Source organism: Mugil cephalus, chromosome 19, assembly GCF_022458985.1.
Source record: "Mugil cephalus isolate CIBA_MC_2020 chromosome 19, CIBA_Mcephalus_1.1, whole genome shotgun sequence".
NCBI classification, from domain to species: domain Eukaryota; kingdom Metazoa; phylum Chordata; class Actinopteri; order Mugiliformes; family Mugilidae; genus Mugil; species Mugil cephalus.
Genome location: NC_061788.1, coordinates 14,007,455 through 14,033,203, shown reverse-complemented (window position 1 = coordinate 14,033,203; position 25,749 = coordinate 14,007,455). Strand labels below are relative to the sequence as shown.

The following is a 25,749-nucleotide window of genomic DNA, read 5'->3' as shown; positions in this document are numbered from 1 at the left end:
GATGACCTTCAGTCATTATTAGAACATACTTTGAAGTGGAAGATAAGTAGTCATCTTCTAACTACTGGTCTTGGTCAGGAGTGACGTTACCTTTTCAGACAGGCAACTGTTGAGAGTTCAGTAGTGTCCTGTTTGTCTGTATAACCACAAAATGAACTGAAACAAGGGTAGCTGGACTTGTACAGTTCATTAAAGACATTCAAAGAAACTCTAATAGTCCAGTTACGTTTGTTTTTTACATTTCCTACATTTGAGTACCATTGTTTTTCTCTTCGAGTTATGGCTCGGCCCTTTTGTTCCCCAGAGCTACTACTTTATTTTGTTTTCAGATGAATGAACAGGGAATGGAAAACTATTATTTAAATAAAAGAAGACACGACAATGCAATTTTAACCAGCACGCATAAAAACTGGGCACTGCACATAATATATGCGCATAACACTATATGGGCAAACATAAGACCATCCTTGCATGGAAGAATTTCTACTTTGAATGCACAAATACATTCTCGCAAGTTTGGCTGTGATGATTGTGAGATCGATCCTCCCAGTGAGCCCCCAGCAGCTCGAGACTTGCTTGTTCATCAATAAAAGTCAGCAAGTTGCATCAACAACTTGACAGAAAATATTTGTGGACCAGCAAAAGTTGGGAATGACTGGGTGTTTATCAATCAAACTTGTGTAGTCCCAACTACCAAGCAAAAGTCCGGAATTTGCGTAGCATTTGCTAGGTCGGACTTCCGCTCTGATGGGAGGAGGCAGCACAAACAGGCCGTAAATGGAACAGCAGCGGACCACGAAATGCATTCTGGGATACCTGGCTGTGCCAAGTCTGGGCAAGTTTATTCCCCCATGCATCCTAGATGAACTGGGTGGGATAGGAACATATCCAGGTATTCTGAATGGACATACTTTGATTTGGAACAATGCTTTTTACAGGTTCAAAAGAATGGACTAGAACCCCTACGTTAAATGCTCACTGGTACAGTCGACATAAGACGCAAGTTTCTCAAAAAGTTTAGGAAAACACCAGCCATGACTTTGGTTTCTACCAACCAAATTCACCCCACTGATACGGAACTTGGATTTCTGGGTAAACCCAGATGGAGCGGTACCAATGACACTGACTGTATTTTCTTTTCTAACAGAGGGCAAGAAGAGCTAGTTCTGTCCATACGTGAGCAATAGCTTACGTCCACTAGGAGCCAACTGTCATCTATGCAAAGCGACAACAAGCAAGACCCCTTCATATGTGGACGAGGCTTTAGATTTAGGGGCACTACCAACAGTACCAACAGTCTTCTGCCCGTCTCCTAACCTCTAACCAGCCAACAAAGTGGAGTCAACAGCCATTGTCCTTGTCTCCACAGCCCTGAACATAGTATCCTCAATTGCAGAAGTTCGACAGTGCTTAAAGTGATAAACTATTCATGGACGGAAGGTGTTTCGAGGTGAAGATATTTCAAGTGAAGACATTAAACAAGTCCCCATCGCACAGAAATATAACTGGTAACAACAATCTATTCATATCCTGGAAGCTCTTCTTCTAATCTTTAATGTTATTATTCTTGCTTCCAAGCTGTGGCACATAAAATTGTACTAGTAATAACTACTAATAACTAGTGGTCGTTTATTTGGGCCTTTCTAATGAGATGAGAATTTGCAAATTGCGAAACACAGCATTACATCTCCATATGAATGTTGAATGTATTTAAAGATGGTGAATAAGTAAGTAAATACTGGATTTCCGCCTGTCGCCTCTCATGAGCATAATTAATACTGTGGTTTGCAGTATTTGAGCTCTTGGAGCAGCTGCAGTGCCTGGTGTCCAAGGCCCACTGACTTTCTCACAGTGTAACCTTGCTGGAAATGCCAGAGCATTAGTCAACCTGCTCCTTTTTGCCAACTCTTTGCATTATTCTTACCCACTTAACTGCATGTGTTTTTATATATTTGCACCAAAAAAAAAAAAAAAAAAAAAAAAAAAGCGTCCCCAGTGTATGCTACCATATAGCATATCTGAAATTCACTTGGATGTGATTACCGTGTGCTGTTGTTATTTATGACACGGGTCTCCGGCTATCTGAGCACACCACAGCATCATCTGTCACTGTCACTACTTTTATTTGACTCGCTTACAAAGTGCAGTGACTTCAGTCACGGAGAGAGAGAGAGGGACGGTCACATTCATGAGCTCAGAGAGGCAAGCTGTGGTCCTAAATGACACCAGCAGAGCCGGCATAGTTAAAGCTGAAGCCTTCGATTACCCCTGTGGGTGCCCTCGTAAGAAGGCTAACTGCTGCTCTGCTCTGCTCAGCACATTTGCTGCTTCTTCAAGAGCTCTCGTCTCAGAGTTCATCTTGTCTAAACAACCGTCGTCTCCTTAGTGGCCCCGCGCACCGCCATTCCCCTCCTCCCTTTCTAACACTGTACAATGAACAACACTGGGCCCAAAGGCAACGGGCAGAATTGAAGTGTCATAAAAAGCCCATTCATGTCCCAAATGTGTCTTCAAGGCGGAAAGCTTTGAGTTCTTTTTTTTTTTTCCCTCTCCGCACAACTGGCAAAGTGCTGTTCATTGCTGTTGCCGAGTACCTCCACCAGGGAGACGAGATGCCTTGCAGAACCAGTGGAGGGGAAAAAAAAGTCCTTTACGCAGACAAAAGAAATGTTTGGAAGCTGCTGAAATTTGTCCCATCGGGCGTATGCCCAAACACGAGGCTCTTTCTTTCCCATTTGTTTAGGGTTCCTGTAACACTAAAATACATTATTTCTAAGCAAGCCCGATGGGTTTAAAACGCCATTCTCAGCAGCAGTTACCTCTCGGATCTAACTGGGGCGGCTTTCGATGCGACGCATCTGCTGTTTAAGGAACGACAGCTTACAGACAACTCATTTTTTCAGCATTTCAGCAAAACTACGACTACTTCTCATTTTGTCCCTGATGTTAACTTTAAACATTCCAGATTTATTCACGCTTTTGTGTCAAAGGGCATAAAGAGAGCCCTTAGTTAACCACTCACTAATGGTAGAAGGCACATTCAAAGTCTGATCAGCTGTGTCATCTAAAATGGTTTTAATTCTCTTCTCGGGCTACTTCATTTATTTTGCTTAATTAGTTATTCAAGGACAGAGCAGGCAAAATGTTCATTATTTCAGATGTATTAACATGCTTTCCATAAAGAAGGATCTCTCGGAAAGGCGCGATTTTTCTTCTTGTCTCGGCAGAATTTAAAACGACCCGACTGAAACGTGAATCTCAGAACACGCTAGAATATCTATTTTTAATTTAACCTTTGTGACGGGTCCTTCTTCAAAGCTCAGCGATGTTCATTTATCAGATGGCGGCTGTCCTTAGGAAAATGAGGGAGGGTCTTTTGTGGCTGCAGAGCAATCCAGAAAAATGTACCTGTATTTGCTCAATCTGATTTTATAAATTTTTATTTCAGTGCGTTTGAAAGGTAAGATGAGGAGTTTTTTAAACAAAAAAGAAGAATGCCGTAAATTACTTGTGTTCAGACTTTATCGACATGAACGACCCAAAGCCATTTAAGGACTAAAGAGCCCGTAAGATTTGTCTGAGGCGAAAAACAACTCAAGCCCGGGAGAAACACAAGGCACTGACTTATTGCTGATATCTGTAAGGTATGAGGCCGTGCCCCATCCATCTCGCTCGGGTCACAGTACTTCATTTTCCCTCATTTCTCTGAAAGGGGAAAATATGATTCCACCTATCGATTGCTGCATAAATGTGTTGCCTAGTGATGAAAGATGAGGTGTGCTTTGCTTTTATGTGATCCGATTAACCTCCAGCTGGGAGTGGGCTCTCTGCTCTGCCCCGGCTCTCCTGCAGTGTCAGGGTGCATGTGATGGGCACTTAAAGCGATTAGTGTTCTAGTGTGTTTTGTTTGCGTTGAGATATCATCCAGGACTGGGCATTACAATGCTAGCCGCTGTATTTACGACGGTGCCTCTTCAGATTGCTTGTGAGACTTAGAAATAATAATTCACTAATTCTACTTGGGTTCCAGGAATTTCTTTAACCAGAAAAGGAAGGATTTTGATTTTTTTTTTAATAGTTTAGCTAAGTGTCTTGCTCCTTAGAGGTTTTGGAGGCATTCTCTTTCCCCTTTATGTGCACACCAGACTTTATATGAAACCGTCTTTGATAAGGTTTTTAAACTTCTTGACTTTGCCAGTGGCCTTTTCTCCATCTTAGCTGCAGCTGACATTTATATCCAGCCCTCCAAGAGCCCAAAATACCCTTTTCATTCCATTGTTCTGAAGCTGAAAATAAGAAAGTTACCTCTCATACTGACCAACAGCAGGTCCGCCGACGGAGACTTCAAGGTCCCCCAAGCACTTTCTCTACAGGCCGAGCTCCCACATTGAGCAAATGTTTAACAAAAGCAAATGCCATGTAAAGATCACGTCTTAATGTTTTACCTTTTGGACTGATGAAAATTTGGGATTTCAAAAGCTTTTTAAATGTCAGTATTATAAGAGACAAAAAAAAAGAGACAGAGAGAGAGAGATGTGCCTTCCTCTTTAAAAGGCAACATCAGTGGAGTAAACAGTCTTCCAACTTCCCGATGCAATAAGCGATACTACTAAATGCATCCACAAGCAAGGGAAATAGCGTGTTGTGGGTAGTTTTATCATTTGATTGACTTCCATTTTCCTCAGCAAAGACCAGCTTTCTGATGTCTTGCAGTAATTGCAAATAGCGGCTCACATTTGTTGCGTTTTTCCTGGAGGTTGTTGAAAGATTTTGAAAGGGTGACTCGTATTAGACGGTTTTGTCTGAAAGTGACAACTGGGACAGCGAAGGTCTAACTAAAGCCCATTGGTGGGCAAATCCTTTTAATGCACGAAATAATGATAATAATAATAAAAAAACACCTTGTATTCAAAACTATTTGACACATAGCTGAATAATTCATTGCAATATCTCGTAAGCCAGGGGTCTTCAACATGTCCAACAGTAGGGCGGCCGGGCAACTGCCGTAAACATAAACATACCTAACTGGCAGGTTGCCAGATAAAGAAAATAACTGACAGATTCAAGTTTTAACTTTAAACATAGCTAAATGTGGTAGGGACAGTGAATTGACAAGCCACTTCGGCCTCAGAGGTTGTCTGATGGGAGCGAGCTGCACTGTCAGGTTCTCTTCTGCTAATATTGCAGCGTGCGTCTCGGATTTTACCTAGAGACAGGACAGACTCTCAGCCGATCGCAGCGAGTCAGTGTAATACGGAGTCTCGTGATTGGCTCCATTTCACCCTTTACTAAAATATGTTGGATTCATGTTAACGTGTAGTCCATTAAAATAAATTTTAACTTGCGATTTTGTGGGGAGAAAATAATAAAAAAATATATCTATATAAAAATGTCTGGTCAACCAACTTTTTCTGCCTTGTGCCTATGCAGTATGAAAGTCTTTCTTTTTTTTTCTTTTCTAAAATGAGACCAAGTCTATATTAACTATAGTGTCTTTCTCGGTTTAATGAGGTAACATGTCACCCTGCTCAAAGGTGTGGCACGCTAATGTGTTTTTAATAGTCTCTGGATAAAAATGAAGCTCCTGGTTAGCAGGATTACTGCTTAATTGCTGCGATTGGTCTTTTCATATTAACAGATCGGAGCGCTTAAGAGCCTGTCAGGTCAAAGCAGAGCAGTCTGAAGGGAATGCTGGCCGGACAGACGGATGGATCAGATGTAGATAGATATCACAAGTCGTCTTTGTCAGTGGTTGTTTTTTCAGTGGAAAAAAAAAAAAAAGTCAGGAACTGTTGCGTCAGCGGGTTGGAAGGCAGCGAACTCTTGAACAGTTTCTCCTAGAGCGAGCGAGTAAAGTGTTCTGCTGAATCCGTGTGGGTTTTACAAGAAAAACAAGTCTAAATTTACACCCGGTCCTACAAAGGAGGAGCCACGTGGGTTACACGCGCCATGTCTAGCTACGATCTTCGACTTCTTCTTTTTTTTTATCACTTTAGTGTTAACCATAATCATAATCACCGCTTCCCACTTCATCCTGTTTTTTTTCTTTCTTCCGTCTCTTACCTCGACCCCTTCTCTCTCCACGAGCTTCGTATAAGAAAGTCTGTTTGATTAATGTATGACTGAAGTTGGCCAATTTAATATGTTCGATGAGGGAGTGGCTGCGAGATGCACACATGGCAGAGGATAAAGATGGGAGGAGGAGGAGGGAGGGAGGCAAGATGAAGGGATTACATTTTTGGGTGAAGTTCTACTCAGGTCTCTGGGGATAAGAACAGGTGATTATAAGAAAACGGTTTGATATGAAGCCTACGCACGCCTGTCTTGAGGACAGAAATGCGTTAATGCCATCTTTTGTGGAGTTTACCTTCCAAGTTCCTCGCTGCACGGCGGATGACATGGGAAGTATTTAAAATGCATTTTAATTTGTAGCCTCGATGTTCCCGGCACGGCTCCGGCTCACACACACCACATGAATATAACATCAAGACATTAAATCCCGAACCTAACATCTGTCTAATGACGAAGTCCGGTTGAACCGCGTGTTTGATACGTGATGAGACTCCTCAGCCCCCACGCGTCCTGAGGGGCCGGCAGTGCCCAGAAATCCTCCGCAAGAGTTTACAGCCAGGATTTACCACAGATGTTGAGATATCTACACAAATCACTCGCGTTTTCATTTGCAGAAACAGTCGTGCGGACATGATTTACAAGTACAGTAGATGCAGACATGAAATCCAAGGGCGACTCAGGGCTGCAGATCAAACCGGCTTTGCCTCTATTTACGACGTCCTATTGGTGTCACGGACAGAGAGAGACATATTCTAAATCTGAAGTTACAAATTACAACAGTTTTTTTCTTTCTGGTGTAATGAGGTGTTTAGTTTCATCTGTGTCATAGTAAGTGGAAAGTAGGACAGTGTGTCACATCCCCCAGAGAAAAGGATAGACAGGAGAATCCTCTCATTCGACTATAAGCAGCAATCAAGCACCTGCTCTACTCTTGACATTGGTCTCAGATTTTACAATTGTAAGAACACTGTTCTCTCAGTCGGGACTATGCGACTGCAATCACTCATTGTGTCTCAGTGAAGGTCTTCACAACCTTTCCTCTTCCTCCCCAGCAGGCACGCCGTTTAAATCCCGACTTTGAAGTGGGTGTGCAACATGAATAAAAACATAAAAGCAACTGCTCGGAAAACAGCGCAACTAATTTACATTCATGATTAGTTCCTTTTATTTTCATTTGTTCCTCGTATCAGAGTCAGACATTTAACTATTAATGCCCGTGATTATAAACAAGACAGAGGCTTGCAATTAGGTGCAGCCCTGTTTTTCGGTTGAGGAGCCGGCGCAACTTTTTCTTTTCAAATGAGTCTTAATTATTTGAGAATAAAATGGGAGCCGCGGTTTCTTGCCATTGAGGCTTTGATCCAAATTCTCTCTAATAATACCAAAATAGACCTTGCTGCTCTGGTGTACCTAAAATGTATGACTAAAGAAGAAGGATCAGATGTTATTAGGACCCCATTGCGGGTTGTATTTCAGACCAAGGCAGAACAGGCACGTTATATATAACCTGGTCCATGACACAGAGTAAGACGTGTCTCTTTTCTTGATTTTCTCTTGACATTCTCTCCTTATAACACCAGATCAGGCCCAGATCCTACATCTTATCTAAAACATCATGATCAAAGATGGTGGTTTTTACCCCTACGCCACACGCCTGTTTCTGAAACGCTGCTCCTGCGCATGGCTCTGTCAGGCTGGCGAGCTGCCGGTCGCTGCTCTGCGCCCATGGATTGTCACAAATCACCGCCACGCCACATCTCCCACAGCACACGGGGTTCAAGACAGAAAATCAATGGGCTCTTATGGGCTCCTCCGTCAGTCCGAATATCTGAGGCTTTATGGCAAAGGGGAAGACGGGGCGGGGAGGGGTTTGCGGGTTGGGGAGAGGGAGAGATGGAAGCAGGTTTTTTCTTAGGGTTGTGTGAGGCCTGGCCGTCACAGCGTGCCGCGTGTTTGTGAGGAGAAACGGTAATGAGAAAAAAAAATGACAAAGGTTGAATAGCTAATTTTAACTGGAACGCAGGCGAAACCTGTTATTTGTTTTCCAGTACCTTAGAAGAGGTGGTACGTTTATGTTTCTCTGAAGATGGCAAATGTAGACACAGAGAAAGGTGTTATGGGTAATCATAGGTCACAGAGGGATACGTGCTTAAGGAAGGGCAGGTGGGTGAATCAAAGGTTGAAAATGAAAATGAAGCCAAGCACAGAAAAAGCAGCTGCGTGCACGTAACCAAGTCACCTTTGTGCATCCTTGATTACAAGTCTGGGATGGACAAGCATAATTCCAGGTTTAAGTATGGCTCCTGAAGGGGCCATTGGAGAGTATACGTCTAGTCTTAAATTCTGCAAATGCATTCATTATTTTAGAATTTGTCCTTTTAGCAAGTAAGTGCAAAATAATGATTTTGAAAGTACGTGATTAAAGCCTAGCCAAACTGCATTATAACGTGTCTGACCACACTATACAGTGGTTATTCATGCATTTTTCGACTGTGTTTTTATCTGTGGCAGGATGTGACTTGATGACAGTTTTCAACACATTTGATGGCAGTGATGCAAAAGTGAAGCGCTGCAATGACAGACAGAGGCCTGAAAGACAGAGTCACGTTATAAAAATGTCAGGAAGCAGAAATTGAAAGAGAGGAGCGCTGCCTTAGGGATGACAATCCACCCACCCAACCTCAAACCTTTCTCTCTCAGGAAGCTTGAGCCCGAGGTGGGCTGGACTGGACTCCAACGCACTGCATATTAATGTATTCATATACTTTGTCTTTGGCTGTGTGCTCTTTAATTGCCCCTCGAGGGTAAATAAAGTTATTTGAATCTTGAATCTAGAGAAATGAATAAGATTGGGTTAGCACGTCGTAATGAAAAGGACTGAGATAAGCAAGTGACTGAGGAAGACGCAAGTGCATTGAAACGGAGCGAACCAGTTCTTTTAAGAGCAGTGGCTCATGAGAGCGATACCATATGGAAATGTCTCCAACAAACCTTTTAACATTCACTGCTGGAACTAGCTGGAGATATGATTGCCTCAGGTCACAGGCAGTACATGCAAATGTTATGTTAAATGTTAAGTGCCCGTGTCCGTTTTGTGAGTTATTTCATTCAGTTTTTGATTGCACGGCTGGGTCAGGTTGTGATGACGGTCTAGACAAAGACGGCGACGAGTGACCGCGATACATTGTTATTCCACGCTGTCGAAACAGAGGTTGATGGGTCATTGCCATTTTCTCCTTTTCTTTCAGTGGTGGACGGCAAGGTGATCCTGGAGGGCCTGCAGAGGTACGGCCCCACGCCAATCTATCTGCCTGTCAGTTACCAGATCCTCAATGCGGAGTCAGCGTTCTTTTTACAGGAGGCAAACCAGGACTTAATGAGGAACTCCAGCCTGCAGGCTCGAACGGAGTCCTTTTTCATTCACCAGGCCCGGCAGATGCCCTTTGTCAACGCTAGCTACGGACCGCTGTCCGTCCAGCAGCCGGTCCCTCTGGACATGCTGCAGACGCTGCCAGGGCCATTTAACACGCCCTCCTTCTCTTCGGCGCCGGTGCCAACATCAGCGTCGTCGTCGCCCCTCTTCACATTCAACTGGAAGGTCCACACGTATATAATCAGTGAGCGCATTCACCCAAGCTGGCCCAAGGTCCAGGTGCTGTTCTACATCGCCGGCAGGGACTGGGACGACTACAGCGCCATCCACAAGCTACCCTGCATCAGGATGTTTGCGTTTCACGAGACCCAAGAGGTGCGCGGGACATGCAGGATAAAAGGGGAGCTGGGGATATGCGTCGCCGAGCTGGAGCCCCTGGCCAGCTGGTTCAGCCCGCCCACCATCAGGCCCGGCAGGCAGAGGGTCTCCGAGCAGGCCCAGGGAACCCCCGTGGAGCTCTACTACATGGTTCAGACCACGGACAGCGGCGACTGCAGCTCGGAGGATTCAAGGAAGGGCAGCTCCGTTCACACGGACCAGCAGAGGCCGCTGGGCTATTTTGCAGGGCACACGCCCATGCAGCGCATCGGGAGTGTCAGGCTGTTTCAGCCACTCTCTGAGCTGAAGCTGGACAACAACTTTGTGGTGATGGCGCCATCCAAGCCCATTCGGCAGAGAGAAACGGTGTCAACGTTTCTGGCCCTGTCCACGCTGTCTTCGGTGCAGATTTTCACCCTCAGGTGAGTCAGCCTCCTCCTGGATGTTTACCCTGCCGCTGTATGAATGAGTTTTCTATTACCAAACAGAAATGATTGGATGTACACGCCGTTGAAAAGAGGCTTCAGTTGTATTATAGGGAAAGCGCCAGTGATACATAAAACCTATGAGAACACTCCACTTCTACACAATGTCCCATCTGGCTTTTATGTGTGTGTTTTCAACTGTTGTAATTTCCTTAAAAAATTCTTAGTCACAGTTGGTCTGAGTCATCGGAGTGGAACGGATCATGCAGGGTGTAATAAATCTTGCATAATGTCTTTCGGTTTCTAAAATAACGTACTGCGTGTGCAGTTATGAAAACATGTCAAATCTGTGTTCTCGTTCCAGAGATCTCGGTCGGTAAGCAAAACGGACAAAGTCCAAGAATTGTGTTTTCTTTTTAGCGCCATCAGATACCGCAGTGGATTTGAAACGTTAAGTACAACAAGCTCGTTTGATCAAAATAATCTGCCGTTGACAAAATCGTCAGGGATTAATCTGGCACTGGAGATTAGAGACTGTGTGTGATAAGCATTTGATTTGCCACTATAAACTCCAGCCATGACACCACTGCTCTAATGCCCCATAGCTGTTAGGTAATTCATTTATTTAGGCCATGTGGCTACGAATCAAAAAAAAAAAAAAAAAACTGTATAATATCATATTCTTTTGAAACGTTATTTCATTGTCAAAGAAAGAGCTTGCCTCACTCCGAATCTTGGCTCCAGACCAGCTCTGAACCTCAAGGCATTTGAAAGTTTAAAAGTGTTCTGTAAGAGGGAGCACAAGCTATTTCAGTGATGTTCAACATAACCGACGGCAAAGTTTTAAGGGAGTTTATGTCAGAGCTGGACCCGAATATTGGACTGTTCAGATGTGTTGTGTGAGAAATGTGGCTTCAACGAAAAAGTTTTTTCGATTGATTGTTTCACCCGTTATGTTTTTAACGCTACGAAAAGCATTTTGAACTTGAATACCGATGATACTTTTCATTAAAGCAGTTACAATTTATGCAGGCACCAAGAAGACAAAACTCAATCCAGCAATGTTAATGTTTCTGACAAGCGATGGGTCGATGTTGAGATGCTTGCAACGCAGCGTCAGAACCGCAAAGTTATATTTTACTCAAGAAGTCCAACACTTTTGACATTTAGGTTCAGCTTTTTATTTTTTGGGGTCATTTTTGTTATGCCATAATGCAAATCAATGCAAATGTCGGGGTTTACCAAAGAAATTAATGGATTTTCTTAACTTCTTGGATCCTTGACAAAAGTTTATTTCAGGTACCAATTCTTTTCCTGCTTAGAGTGAATGTGTCACATGTGGTGGTTTGGTATAATTATTTACAAATGTCGCCCTAAACCTTACTCATACGTGAAAAATAAATTCCAATACAACACTTAAAAAAACACATTTAGCGAGTATTGCCTTTAGCAGACATTTACCGTAACATCTTTTATTTATTAGCTCATTAATATTAAAAATATTAATGAGTTACTGGAGTGCTTCAGACAATTCAAACCACACCTGTGATGATGCAGATCGCCTTGACTGCATTACACCTCAATTACACCTCTGTGTTACTGAGGTACTCATTTCCAAAATTGCCAGTTTGATCGCCTTTTTTTATTTTTTTTTTTATCCAAGGTGATTCCGCACAGCTGCAAACTAGTAGTTATTGATTCGTTGAGCTTTGTCTCATACAAATTACCGTTCAAAGTGACTGTAATTGCTGCATGTTGTGTGATGCAAATTAAGGTGTAAGGAATATGCATTTCCAGTAGACTGCTTTTATGCCTGAGATCTAAATCATGCTAGATGAAACAGTTAGCAGCCTCAAAGCGGAGCTATGACAGAGAGCCCTGGCAATTTGTCAACCCTGGGTGAGCAGGAAATCTGCCAAAAAGCCTCATTGCTTTTTCTCTCACTCCAGCGATGATGAACTCCCATGAAGTATTAGCGCTCGCGGTGTGTGTTTATCGCGTTTGTCAGCATGTGTGTAAACGGGAACTTTAAAGGCGGTGTTTTTCCTTTAGTGCCTTTTTGCTCCAGTGTTGCAGCCCAACTGTTCAGAAGTTCATCTTTCTGTTTTTCCGTCGGGATAGCAGAGACTTCTACCAAAACACCTCATTAGCAACCAAAAGATTAATCCTCAAAGTGTTTGAAAATCACAGTACGTTACAGTACTTGACTGCCAGCTTACCAAACTCTGTAAATGAACATCCAAACACTCAGGATTAATCCCACGTCAGCTTTGTTGTGCGTTGCTTTTATCTCACAGGACAAAACCGGCGGTGCTATTGGATGTCTTATTCTCTGTGTGATGCTGGATTTCCTGACAATACAAGGCTTTAAATCATTTAAGCACTCGATATCCCCACGATGATGCTGCGAATTCAAGTTCTGCATCCCTGGAGGCGGAGGCTGGAGTGAGACTTGTTTAAGATGATTTGCTACGTCGAATGTGTTTGCATACTGCTGGCCAGTGTTTGCCTTTACATGCAGCTTACTTAACAAGTAGGCCTGGTGTGTTTCTCTCAGCTGTTAAGGCATCATTAACTATTTATGGAGAAACTCCCTTCCTCTCCATATTTTCCTTTCAATCGTTGCTGTCTCCTCCTCCTCAACCAGTTTAACTTGTGCCAAAAGAACAGTGAGGATCTCTCTGGACAGTCTTTATTTCTACACATGCTGCTGTCAGATCAAATCTTTGACTCTTATCTTCCAAGCTTTTTTTATATTTTTTTTTTTGATAGGACTGCATTTTAAGAAACATAATGTGGTGTTTATTCGTCCCGACTTATTGCTTATCAATCAGATTGCTTTGCATTTGGACGGATGGGTAACCTTGAAAAATGGCAGCTTTCGTTGCTGAAGTGCTTATCTGAAATAGATTTTAAAGGGCATGACGTAAAGACCAATGAGAACGTCGCTTCAAAATCAAGGTGCACGTCATAATGCCTTAGTTTGCTTGTTTGGGAGCGCCGTGTACAATCAGCAAGCTTAAATGCACGCAATCATGAGGCTTATTTGCGCTCACTTTGTTTGAGTCAAAGGACTCAGCCATCGTTTAGGTCACGGTGGTTATGTAGATCATAATCCTGCATTTCTATAGAGCTTTTCTACCTTAGTAGCAATCAAATGAATCAATATATTGGTCAAAGAGCACAGTTTTGCAGTATAAAGAAGACAAATATGTTATTCAGTTTTGATTCCACAATGTAACATAGTGCGGCAACAAGAGACCCAACAAGTTTCCATATTTGAACACACATTTTTAGTTTCTTTTTTACTTGAATCATGAATTAATTAATGTTTAACTGATTTACATACGTTTATCAGCCCTTAAAATGAGCTCTTATAGCTACATAATCAGCAGATCATCTTCCTCAGAGCCTTCCATGTTGTGCCACCGCGCTTTGATTCTATACGTTAAAGTGTCATCTTAAAATTAATGGCGCCATCTTTTTGGGAACCACAAGCTCGGGAGAGGAGTATAAAGCCTCTTTCAATCACCAGCCTCACCGCTACAGTGGCCAATAAATTCTGCGCGGCGGTTCTTTAACCTGGAAGCCGCAAAGTAAATTTATCATAAACTACGGCCGCGCTCAGACCTTGAGTTGACATCCGACCTGAGCAATGTCATCACAACTGGCCAGCTTTAATTACAGGTGTGAACACACTTTGAACGAACTGACGAGCCATCTGAGACTCACACACATTTGGAGGTGGTCTGGGCTGAGAGTTGCCACAATCTGGGAGCAGTGTGAGCACAAACATGCATCCTGGGTCGCATTAGGGGCGGTCTGCTAAACGGCTGTGCTCTTGTGTAAGCACAGTTTTACTTCATTTATTCAGGGGGGGAAAAAACATAACATCCTCTACTAAAGGAAAAAGCACCATGAAAGATGTCTGTTCATTAAAAATGAGAGCATTTTATATTATATTCTCATTAATATTCAGTTCTTGTAGTTGTTCACTAGTTACCAAATAATACATAAATCTAAGCAAGAGTTAACAAATGAGATTAGATTATCGACGTAAGTGACGCCAAAAATGGAGAGAATCTAATTTCTCAATGTATTTTTTGCTGATAACAGGAAATTGTTGCTGGATTAGAGATAAGACTGTGGAATTACACGATTATCATGTTAAATTGATTGTCTGAACATGTGGCGTAACGTTTAAAATTTGCACATCATCCCTTAGCTTAGCTCTACACATAAATTTAGCGCACTTAGCATATTTTATGGTCAAGTTTTTCCTCTCTGCCTCATCGTGCAATCAAATACATTCAGTCTTGCGTAATGTAATGTAATTATTTTGAACGTAATTGCCGGTTTTCAATCCCCGTAACAAGCAGGCGGTCATGAATATTCACGTTCACACGTGCAGAGTCGCACGTGCACGCGCGCGTTGCAGACGCCCACAACCCGTGCGGACGTGCATGCCGCACCAACTGTAAAGTCACGGTGTGTTTGTCATGCTAAAGGCTCCCACCGGAATCACTAATTCCTTGCTCCCTGCCTCATTAGCCATGGAGAGAGTGGTGTAACAGGTTGGTAAAAAAGGTTCTCCAGCTACTCCTTATTCAACATGCAAATGAAAACACCATTTCCTCCAGAACAAATTAACAGGCTTTTCAAAAGATAAATTGCCCCAGCTGTATTGTAATTTTGACTAAACAATCCAACATATTTCCACAGATCCCCTCTGGGGCGGTGTTGCTGATGAATGCAAATGAATTTCTAATATCCGAGCGTGTGAAGGTATAAGTAGGAGATTCTTCATGCCGCACCGGCCCAAACAGTCGGCGCGGGTTGCTTTAGGATAGAGACTGAGCAGGTGAAAGAGGCAGGCTCTGTGAAGACACGGCTCTGAGCTGAGGCCGGTATGTCATTATTCAGATGTCATTCGGCACTCTGTGTCAGATAATTGTGATCCCTAACACAGTTCATGTTTACGGGTCTTGTGCCTTTTCTGTTTGTTTTTGGCCATTGTCTGCTGAAATATCAGCGGGAGAAAAGGTTGGAACAAAGATGTTCTCCTCAGTGTATTAGCCTTATCTTGACTGCTCTCCTCTGTGATTCGGTTCTTGGTAAAGGTCACCCAAGATAGGTATGTCTCTTTTTCATTTTCATTTCTGTACTTATCTGTTCTTTCTCTTGTATTTTATCTGCCTCTGCTCTGTCTTGTTTTATTTTTTTCCTCTCCCTTCCTCGTGTTGTTTAACCTTTCTCTCTGTACTAGCACCCTCCTTTTCTGTCACACTCTTGCTTTCCCTTCATTTGACATGTAATCTTCTATGTGTTGAAACGCCGAAAACTCACTCTGAATCAAGAGAGACGACTTTTAATTTGGGATATTTACCCTCGCCTGCTCTTCCTTAGCCCGGCACCCTCTGGTCGGCCTGCTCGCTGTTGTTTACTCTGACAGCACAGACTTTCCTCAGCTACTCATTAATAAGTAATTAGTCATTTTAGGTCTAGCGAGACAGTTCACTATGTAGATTCTAGTCTCTATTGGGTCCTGCCACCACAAAGCAATCACCATTTGCCGGCAGCAAGTAATTTGAATCCTTGTATTTCTACCGTAATGATTTTCCATCACTTTTCTTCCCTTGAATTTGTGTCTGAGCTGATGAATTTATTGGACCTTGGAAGCCCAGAATTTATTGCTCTGTCACTTCCCCACTGCCAGTCTTTTTTCCGCCCTACTCTTGCCATGTCTATCTTCCATTGGAAAGGTTGGATGTTCCCAAGGGATTTTTTTTTTTTTTTTTTTTATCCTACAACTTGGCAGCTTGGAGTCATACAAATGTGCCGCAACATTCAGAGTGACATACACCTCCAAGGCTTGGAGAATCGACAGGGTCACAGGTTGCACCGGTGTCTCTCTCTCTCTCCTGGTTACTTTGAAGTTTTGTGGAAGCCTTGCAGGCTTTTTTTTTTTTTTTTTTTTTTTTATTAAACCATCAGTGAATGATGGAATCTGGTGTGTGATCCTCCCAAGAGAACAGCACTCCCTGTGTGGTCTAGATGGAGAAGGATCACTGATGAGTGAGAACTAGGTATGGAAGTGTATCTATTCCTCAGATGTTTTAACTTGTATGAAGATACACAGAATCTACCATAGACTGTATAAATATGGCGCCGTGATATCAATAACCCGACTATACGCTCTACCTCCACCAGTTACAGAGGAATGTAGGATTATACACTGTGCTGATTTAATTTTTTTTTTTCTTACAACTCTCACATTCCCAGTTTGTGGAGCACTTGGCATAGCATCTGATAGCATCTGGTGGTCACCATTATCCAGTTTCTATCTTGTCATATACCCAACTAAAATAGAACTTGTACAAAAAAAAAAAAAAAGACAACTGAACAACTGAACATGCATCAACACTGTATGAACGACCTAAAATGTCAGAAATCATCTTGGAAAAACATCATTTGACGTGTATTTTAGTTTGGCCCGAGTCCTATCCGCTAACTTGGAGGAAATGGCGCTTATGACTTATACTGCAGCCAGTCACCAGGGGGAGCTCTACTTGCTTTGGCCTCACTTTTGTGCTGCAGTTCCACCGTCCATCTTGATACTGTCTATGGTGGATACACAATTCAATCCGATTGCTCCCTGAAAGCTCCCTGAAATGGATAGTGGAGTGTTATTGCAGTTTCCTTTAACCCTTTGGCTTCCACACTAAGAAATTAATCGAAATTATTATCGATTTTTAATCGATATTAATAGCGTGCACTGCAAATTGAGTATTTTGATGTATCATTATTAAAATTCTTACAAACTGAATGACTAGCCATGGTTAGAAATGAAGCCTTTTATTGTCTACTGCTACAAAAAAAGATCAACCGTGTGGTCACAATGCCAGTGAAAGAGTTAAAAGCGGACCTAAAAACGTAGTCTAGTTCTCTGTGAAGGGGAAAGCATTTTATTGGATCCCAAATTAGTACACGCCACTTAGTGCGAGTGGCGTCGTCAACATTGTTAAATCATTTTGAAATGACAAACACTAAAAAACAAAAAACAAAGAATACCTACATATTGACTATTTTTAGGGAATGCTGGGCCAGATACTGGCATCTTGAGTTTGATGTCATGGACCCTTAAGAATTTAATGTTTCTGAGACTCCCGTTGTTGATGTTGTCTTTTATTACACAAATAAAATGTTGCAATTCTTATATCAGAAAGTTCGCAACATTTCAACTCTATGTAAAAGTTTAATTTCAAATCAAGACAAGCAATGATCGCTGAGACAAGAGGAGGAAAAAAAAAAAAAAAAAGACCAGCAAACGCCAACTACAAGAGTTTCTCAGATGCAAGAAGAGCCGAACAACTCTTTTCACTCGATTCACATACATAAATAAAATATTTCAAATTTCCCACAGATCTTAAACCTCCTTCATATCAGTTGTGAGCTCCTGGGCTTCCACAATGTTTCTGTATCGCTTTACGAGGCCAACGCGCAACACCGGTTCATCAGAAAAGTGCATATGATTAGTATCATTTTACTCCGGCAATTTAAACCAGGATAAAATAATTACTTTTTCTGCTTTCAAGAGTCAGAGCCGTGTGGGGTTTTGATCACACACACACACACACACGTGGCTAAGACTAATAAAGCTGTGACCCTCGAGTCTTAACAAGGCATTTGCTCATAAGAAATAATAAGGCGCTCACATTTTGCTCTCCATTACAGTAGTGGATTGAACTTGGGGTACGGTAAGAAAAGCCCAGGCACTGAAAAAAGGATGAAACGGGATAAAAGTCGCCGAGAACCATTTTGAGTGAAAAAGGGTGACGTGTATGCTATGAAACAACAGGAGATGTTGGGGAAGTAGCCATTTAAAGGTCCCTAAAGGGCAGCAGAGGTGACAGATGCAGCCTTTAAATTACCAGTTCGTAAAATCTCTAGATAATTCAAGACGCCGCCAACATGATTAACACTCAACTATCAAGTCTTCCACAAATGGCTGCTCTCAAATTTGTTCTCAGGCTGCTGCCATTACCTACGATATATGCCACACAGATTGATACGCCTTTGGGATCACTGCAAAAGATTTTTGTGATTTTTCTCGAGCTGGCTGCCATTACAGACATTATGTTTTCCGTATGCATCTCGCAATTTTAAATCAGACACTAGACTCAACCCAATCAGTCGAGAATTTTTTTCGCGGTGCAGACCGTTCAACGTGTCAAGACCTACATCCAACAATGAAACGGTGATTGCATTTGATCGTAAATCCATTGGAGCGGTAACAAAATAGCTCTACTGTGAACCAGCTGAGATTGTCATGAAGGATTTATTTATTTATTTATTTTTTAACTGCTGCTGCAACTCCTTGACTTACCTTGCCGTTTTTTAACATCTTCGGGCGACACTTTCTCCTCCAACTTCTGCAACTCCAGGTTCTGCAATCTCGGTTGAAGATGATACACGTAGGGCTAGAGGGGTTCACAAACAGGATGGGATTAGGTAGCGAGGCAGAACTGGCAGAATAAGCTCTTCCAGCTAACTGAGGGTAGGTCTCTCTCCCCCCTCTTCCACACAATCATAAGCTTGGCCTTCTAATCACTTGTTTATCCTTGATGTTTCTCATAAGGATTTACTTTGATTAGTTTGATCCCGCAGACTTGACAGCTGTAACGCAAACTCGAGACCGTGCATATTTTAATGTGCACTAGTGGCAAGGAAACAGAGGGAGGTGATGATGAAATGTTTGCGGTTGTCACGTCTGCGGTCCGTCTTAAACACAGACAGTCACAGCAACAGCAGACGAAATGCACAAACTCACTCCGGCAATAGCCCTGTGAGAAATTGCTTCACCCCACAGAGGGGTGAGTTGAGAGAGACGAACTGAAACAATAAACAAAAGCCAAGGAAGAGAGGCTGCAGAAGACTGAGTCCGAGGGAAGAAATCAAAAAGGATTTTGCCTTTTCCCTAAGCAACAACATGGGGAGACGTGATGACAGACGTAAAAATATGACAGGTGAGACAGGGTGAGGATCGTCTCAGTCCGTGTCCTCTGTTCAGTACTAGGGGTGGGCGATACTGGGAATTTTGGTAAAATCCGATAGCAAGTAATTCCAGGGCTAGTATCGCCGATACCAATACCTTTTTCTTGAAACGTCACGATCATTGAGTAACTTCTGCACAGACTTGGAGAGAAGCTGCATGCAAGAACTCTGTAAGGAGTCATTAACTGGACGTATAGAAAAGAAACTGTAACAAAAGTATCCACGTCATTGTGCTAGTATCGATCTGATACCGATCCTAGCCTTGGTATCTTCGTACCTATTCAGTGCCACAGATCTTGAAATGATTTACATAATTCGACATTTTGGCCGTTAATCCCAGAGGAAACCAGGAAAGGCAAGTTTTATTTAAAATGCAATTATTGTTCAAGGTGACACTGGCAATTTGAACCGCAGAGGATGCTTTGCTTTGGCTGACAAAAAAATCAAACAAACCACGTCTCTAAATTAGCAAGAATCTGTTTGTGCCGTGGAGGGAGAGCACTTAGCAGTACCTGATTGCAGCAGATGCCCTAGTGTAGTCTGTTAAAACCTTTTGTTTCTCCCCCTGCTGCATCTCCTTTCCGCTTCAGCTTTCACATTCTTGCTCTCTAAAAATATCCAGGCACTTTCTTCTAAGGGCAAATAACATAAAATATAATGATTATACTGGTACAGTGTCTATAAAGAAGTGTATGTATTCAGGTACAATATTGAGCTGCAAGTCACCCACGTCCTGGCGACGCTCCGAGCCCTGATGCAAGCTAAATGTAGTTACACTCACAAATTGCGGGAAAATAAGCACATGGTGTAAAAATAAATATTGGCTACAGTTTACTGCCGTGTTAGTGTAATTAAAACCCGAAACGCATCAACTGACAGATTCATTGAAATCAGAGCATTTGTTCCGTCACAAGCGCATAAAAGGTGGGTAAGTGAAAAATGTAGAAAATGTAGCTAAATGGCGTTTCTCGACACAATGATACAACGAGATTAAAAATCTACAGCTGAAATAGAGCATTTAACTAGAGTGTAAAGGTTAGCTCATTTCACGGTCACAGAAGTGTTTTGGAGACTGTGCAGCGATAATAAAAAACATTTGGAGGAGGAGGACAGAATGAGAGGCTTCATCTGTATTGCTGTCAACATCTCTCAAACCGAATATAAGCTATAGAAGAAAAATATAATGAAGTCGCCACTTACTGAGAAGTTTGTTCCTGTGTTTGCATGACTACATTATCAAAACTTCAAGAAATTACTATGGGAGAGAGACATTTCCGTGCTATCATTTTTATTCTAAAAGGATTTTTTTTTTTTTTTTCCTGCCTGGCATTAAGGAGAAACCGGCTTCACAAATATGGGTGATTGAGAAGGGAGGCAAAGGTTTCTCTGCAGGCAACGAATGCCAAGCTTCAATGCACCGAAGACAGGTTGCCGACAGAATGAAACGGTGGCAAACAACACCACGTGGACCGGGTGTTGAAAATCACTGACCTGACGCCGAATGGATGCACAATGAATACGCATAGGTGTATAGAATATAAGGGGAAAAGCAGCCCGTGAGACGGTACGCACCTGGTTCAGATCAAAAATGAGATGCGGTGACCAGGGTAGGGCATCGCACGCATTTAAAATGACCTTTAACGTGACGGTAGGCATTATACATGGGACTGACTGCCACTTCAGATTTTTTCCACTGACTGCGCACAAACAAATTCGCCAGGACGTCAGCATCTTTTTATATGTAGTCTATGGGCGTCACCAATAGGATTCTTAAAGGTTGAGTTATGAGCTCAGTCTGGTGGCTATAGCCATAGTGTGTGACTCCTAACTTCTTAAATGCAACCCTAGCCCTAACCCAGGCCCTCTAACCCTAACCCTAACATCAGTACTCTTACTACTGTTTATATCATGAGTAGGAAAAGTAGGTACAGAAATCAAAACTTTTTCTAATTTTGTGGATATTTCTGCTGTAAAGTTGGGCATTTTCACATGGTGGTCCATGGGACTTGTTTTTTGAGCCAGCCTCATTAGACATGGTCATTAGAGGAACAGCAGCAGGCTTCATTTCTAAGGTACTTGATCAGACAGGACATTATAAGAACCTTCAAAGGTTCAGATGACAACTTTCTTACTCACAGTGTCATAATGTATAAATGTTTAATATGTCCAATCATCCTGGGGGATGATAATCTAACTCTAAATTGCAAATTCACATCCTAACATTTAATATTAGTTATTATTATTTGTACTATTTTAAAGTCCTTTGTTTACGGTTAGGACACATTGTCCTAGCTTCATAAATTTACTTTCCATCTTTCTAACAGTGACTTTGATGAAAAAACACCGCCTTAGATGACAGCATTGAGCAAATTCATATATTCCAACTCAGAAGTTTCAGACTAATGATATCATAGCGTTCAGGAGTAGAGAAAAAATAAGTTTGGTATATTTTCACCATGCAAAATATGTGCAGCCGCTATTTATTTTTATTTTGGAAACAGTAATTTCTGAGTTCAACAACTCAGAGCTAATTTTTGCCCCAAGTTGTCTTGAATGCAATCAGCTGCAGCTGGATCTCAACCGAGACTCACCCCCACCCTGCTTCTGCCTGGCTGGTGAAACAGGTGAAAGCTGATGGTGAGCTCAGATCAGACAAGATCTGGCACAGCCCCTGTGATCTGTGGCGGGCGTGGACCCCAGGTTGGGAACCACTGCTCTATGTGATCACCTCCCCTGTGCCGTTTATATAGTTGCTGAGCAACTGCAATGACAGCAGAAAAAATTCACCTTCTGCTCTTCCCAAAATATTACTCTTTCACATGTTTTGATTTCATCCCCCCTTCAGAACGGCATCCCTTCGCAGACACAAGCAGAGCTATAGAGTTTGTGGCAGTGACAAAGACCTAGGGAGAGCCATTATAAAGAGAAACAAACAAACAACAACAAAAAAAAAAACAACTACTGACAAGATGACAGAGTCTGGGCTTCCGGGGAGAATCACTAGACTGATATAGAATTCAGCAAGCAGCTTGGAGCGGTGCCTTCGGCTGGGCTTGAAGCTGTGTAGCGTTGGTCAGGCTGGCTGTGGCTGGTGGGGAGGTCAGCCATTGATCTGAAGATATAAGCTGGTACTTTGGATCCAAGCCTTCATCATCCTGCAGGGCTACCACCACCAGTGTGGGTGGATAAGCCTTGATCTGCTCTGGGGTTTGCATCTGTGTGCGTCTGTGTGTGTGCAATGGCGTCTACAGATGTAGCTGCGTTATGTTTATGTGCACATTCAGACTCACGCGATGTACATGCCTTGTGTTTGTCAGCCGCTGCTCTCCTGGGTACGGTGTGAGAAGACGGAGGGAAAAGAAAAAGATGCATATGTAGAAAGGAGTGACTGGAAATAGAGTTGGCAACAGCCGCCAGTTAACGCTTTGTGTGTGTAGATATTTTAAGTGAACATTAATTATTCGCTTAGAAATATTACCATCAGATCTAAATGACAAGCAGCTACATGACAATAAACCTGACAACGCAGAGAGATGGTGATGATTTGCCAGGGTGAACGAAAGTTCAGCAAATTTGATGTCTGAGGAACTGACAGTAAATAGTTTGAAATCTGGGACATTTTGACTTTGTCTGCGCGGTAATGATGCTGACCTCATGTTTTCACTCACAACTTAATGAGTCCGCGTGGATGCCTAGGAATGTGATTCAGTGCCTTAAAAAAGAAATGGCCTTGTCATTGGCTTCTTTAGTTCGCACAAGATCTTAAAACCTGCCGAACGAAACTGCCTTTTTTTTCTTCCCATATCCACTCGAGCCGAACCTCAGCGGCAGAAAAATGAAGCCAAAGCGCCAGAAACTGCAGTTCCTCAAAAGGCCACTGGAGGATGGCCAGCACAAATAAACGTGTTTACAGCCAAAAAACTGTGGTTTCTCCATTCCTGACAACTGTTACTCATACTCATTTAAATTATATGAAGGCTGGGAGCCGTCTGAGATTGCTAGTCTGCCTAGGCATTACTCACCCGTCCCAGCGTCACTTATACTCCTTCCCTGCGCCCATTTCTGAATTAGCCGGGAGTGAGTTGGAGTCAGACACTGCCAAAATGAAGAAAAGAAAAAAAAAATCAAATTTATACATAAGAATAGAGTATGAGTGCAGTGTTTGTCCATATTCATACTCACATCAGCCATAACATTATAACCAGTGACAGCAGAAGTGAGCATTGAGCATCTGATGTGACAATTTAATGTTCTATTGGGAAACGCTTGGACCTGACATGTGTGTGGATGTTGATGTGTACTGCCAACCTTGACCAGACCAGACACCCCGAGTACCCAAAGGCCCACACTAACAACATTCTGTTGGACACTTTCAGAAGGTCCATGTCCATGTCCATTCTTTGATGAGTCACAACCACTTTAGATACCTACACAATATTAGGAAGGTGGTCATAATGTTATGCCTGATTGGTGTGTATAGTCTATGTTTCCATTACTATCATAGAATATCCAACATTTAGCTAAACGCAGTGCTTAACAAACATTTAAAGAGTTTGGATAAGTTGAGTGAAAAACAGTGTTTTTCACCAAAATACCATTAACTGCTGTGACCCTTTAAAAACAATCGGATGCCTCATCGTTGCTCAGTAATAGTTTTTTCTCTATATTTATTGTTTACATTCACATTTGTAGTCGTCTTCTTCTGCTATATTTCCTAGGGCATTGCCGGTAAGAGCAGTTTATTTGCATGCTCTCTCTATCCGCTGTCATTTGAAACAGTTGGAATTTACAAGTATCCAGTCAACAGCATGCCCGTCTAGCCTGTGTATAATTTAGTATATTCATTTTATGAAAATAAATAAAAAATACACACACACACACACAAAAAAGACCCGCTCCTCAAAACGTCTCATATTGCTACTTCTTGCCAAACACTCCTTGCGGTTGCCAGCGCTACTGTAAAAATTGACTAATTTGACATTTTTGTAGTCTGTGTAACTGAACATGATCTAAAACCTGTGTCTGATTTAGAAAAGAAGTGTAGAAGTTTACAACGTTGCATTGGTTAAACCAACCGGCTAGTTTAATATAAACAGATAATGCAGTTTATTGGTCAAATAATGTCAGAAGCAGATGGTACTTTTTTTTGTTTCTCCTTTTAATCTCCATAATGGTTTAGTTTCAGGGCAGACACTCATTAACAATGCACACAAGATGGTGCAACAACCCCTGGTGCTAAAAGATTAAAGATCTTGGGTAAAACTAAAATTGGAAAGAAATTTAACAACCTCAACATTCCTCAGATATTATAAATACATTAGAGGAACTGAAATGAATTCAGCTACTAAAATGCTCATCAAATGTCATTAAAGATAACTTTTTGTTCACATAATGCCAAGGTGCTTTCAGTAAAATTAAATGTCACAGAAACATCATAATCCTACAAACCAGTTGAAGATTGTTTTATACAGATTGAATTAAGGTAATCCATGATAATCTGGAAATACATGTTTCATAATAATATATAAATTACCATATAGGCTGTTCTTAAAGGTATTTTCAGTGCAGGTTAATTGATCAATTTATCAGGGGTAAAAAAAACGAGAAATAATTTGTAATGATTTGAATAAAAATTATTTTTATTTTCACATCATGTTCTGACAAGGTACAACATACATATAAGAAAAGTGTTATGCTTTCTCCTTTAGAGATGCACGGTGTGATGGACTGCAATATACAGCATTTTAAAATGTGTGCTTTTACGCAGACGATGTTGTTCTCGCACTCTCTGCATGCCTGCACGTCTGTGCATTTTCATGTCTAACATCAAATAAAATTGTGCCTTCACCCCTGAGTATCTTGGATGGCAATCTTTCACGCCACTCCACTGTCATGTGTGTCAGACATGCAAGGTTCAAATGCTGCCGCACGAATCTCGGAGCTAGCGTCTTAAACGCAGCTGTGTGTTTTCTGCGTGCTCTCCTGTTGTTTTATCAGTTATGTAAAGCCCTGTGAAGTCCTCGACGGCTCGTTCGCTCGGCTCACTCTCCAGGCAACCGTATCCTGGCCCACTGTAACTGTGCCTGGAGGAGATCTGGCAGTGTCACTCCACTGTTCGCAGTACACATGAGTTGCGTTACAGCCCTGAGGACTCACTCTGATTCTCTTTGTCTCGCTCTCGCAGCATCCAAACTGACACAAACGCACCAAGCTGTACACTGACACAGACACATCAAACTTCTATTTTCCACCGCTTTAGCAGCTGCTTAGTATATTCATGAGAATTATGAAATGTGCTACAGTGCATTTACAAGCCCTCTCTTCATACAGGGTCACAGTTGCGTGTCCAAACTGCCACGACAATTCGAGCGCAGCAGCGAAAGCGCTGTGAGAAACTCACTCATTGGAAATGTAGCATGAGTCTGTGAGAGGGTTCACATATTGAGG

At 42.2% G+C, this 25,749-nt stretch overlaps 1 protein-coding gene and 1 long non-coding RNA gene across 2 annotated transcripts in view; one reads left to right on the top strand and one right to left on the bottom strand.

The window, feature by feature from the left end:
- si:dkey-112m2.1 (transmembrane protein 132C) overlaps positions 1–25,749 on the top strand; it is a 149,352-nt gene that overhangs the window by 38,228 nt on the left and 85,375 nt on the right. Inside the window, exon 3 of the mRNA XM_047570684.1 lies at positions 9,321–10,245. Coding sequence (XP_047426640.1) covers positions 9,321–10,245 — 925 coding nt within the window. The remainder of the gene's footprint in view (positions 1–9,320; positions 10,246–25,749) is intronic.
- Positions 23,325–25,749, bottom strand: part of LOC124997106 — a 115,694-nt gene continuing 113,269 nt past the window's right edge. The window contains exon 3 of the long non-coding RNA XR_007110920.1: positions 23,325–23,397. This is a non-coding gene — a long non-coding RNA (uncharacterized LOC124997106). The remainder of the gene's footprint in view (positions 23,398–25,749) is intronic.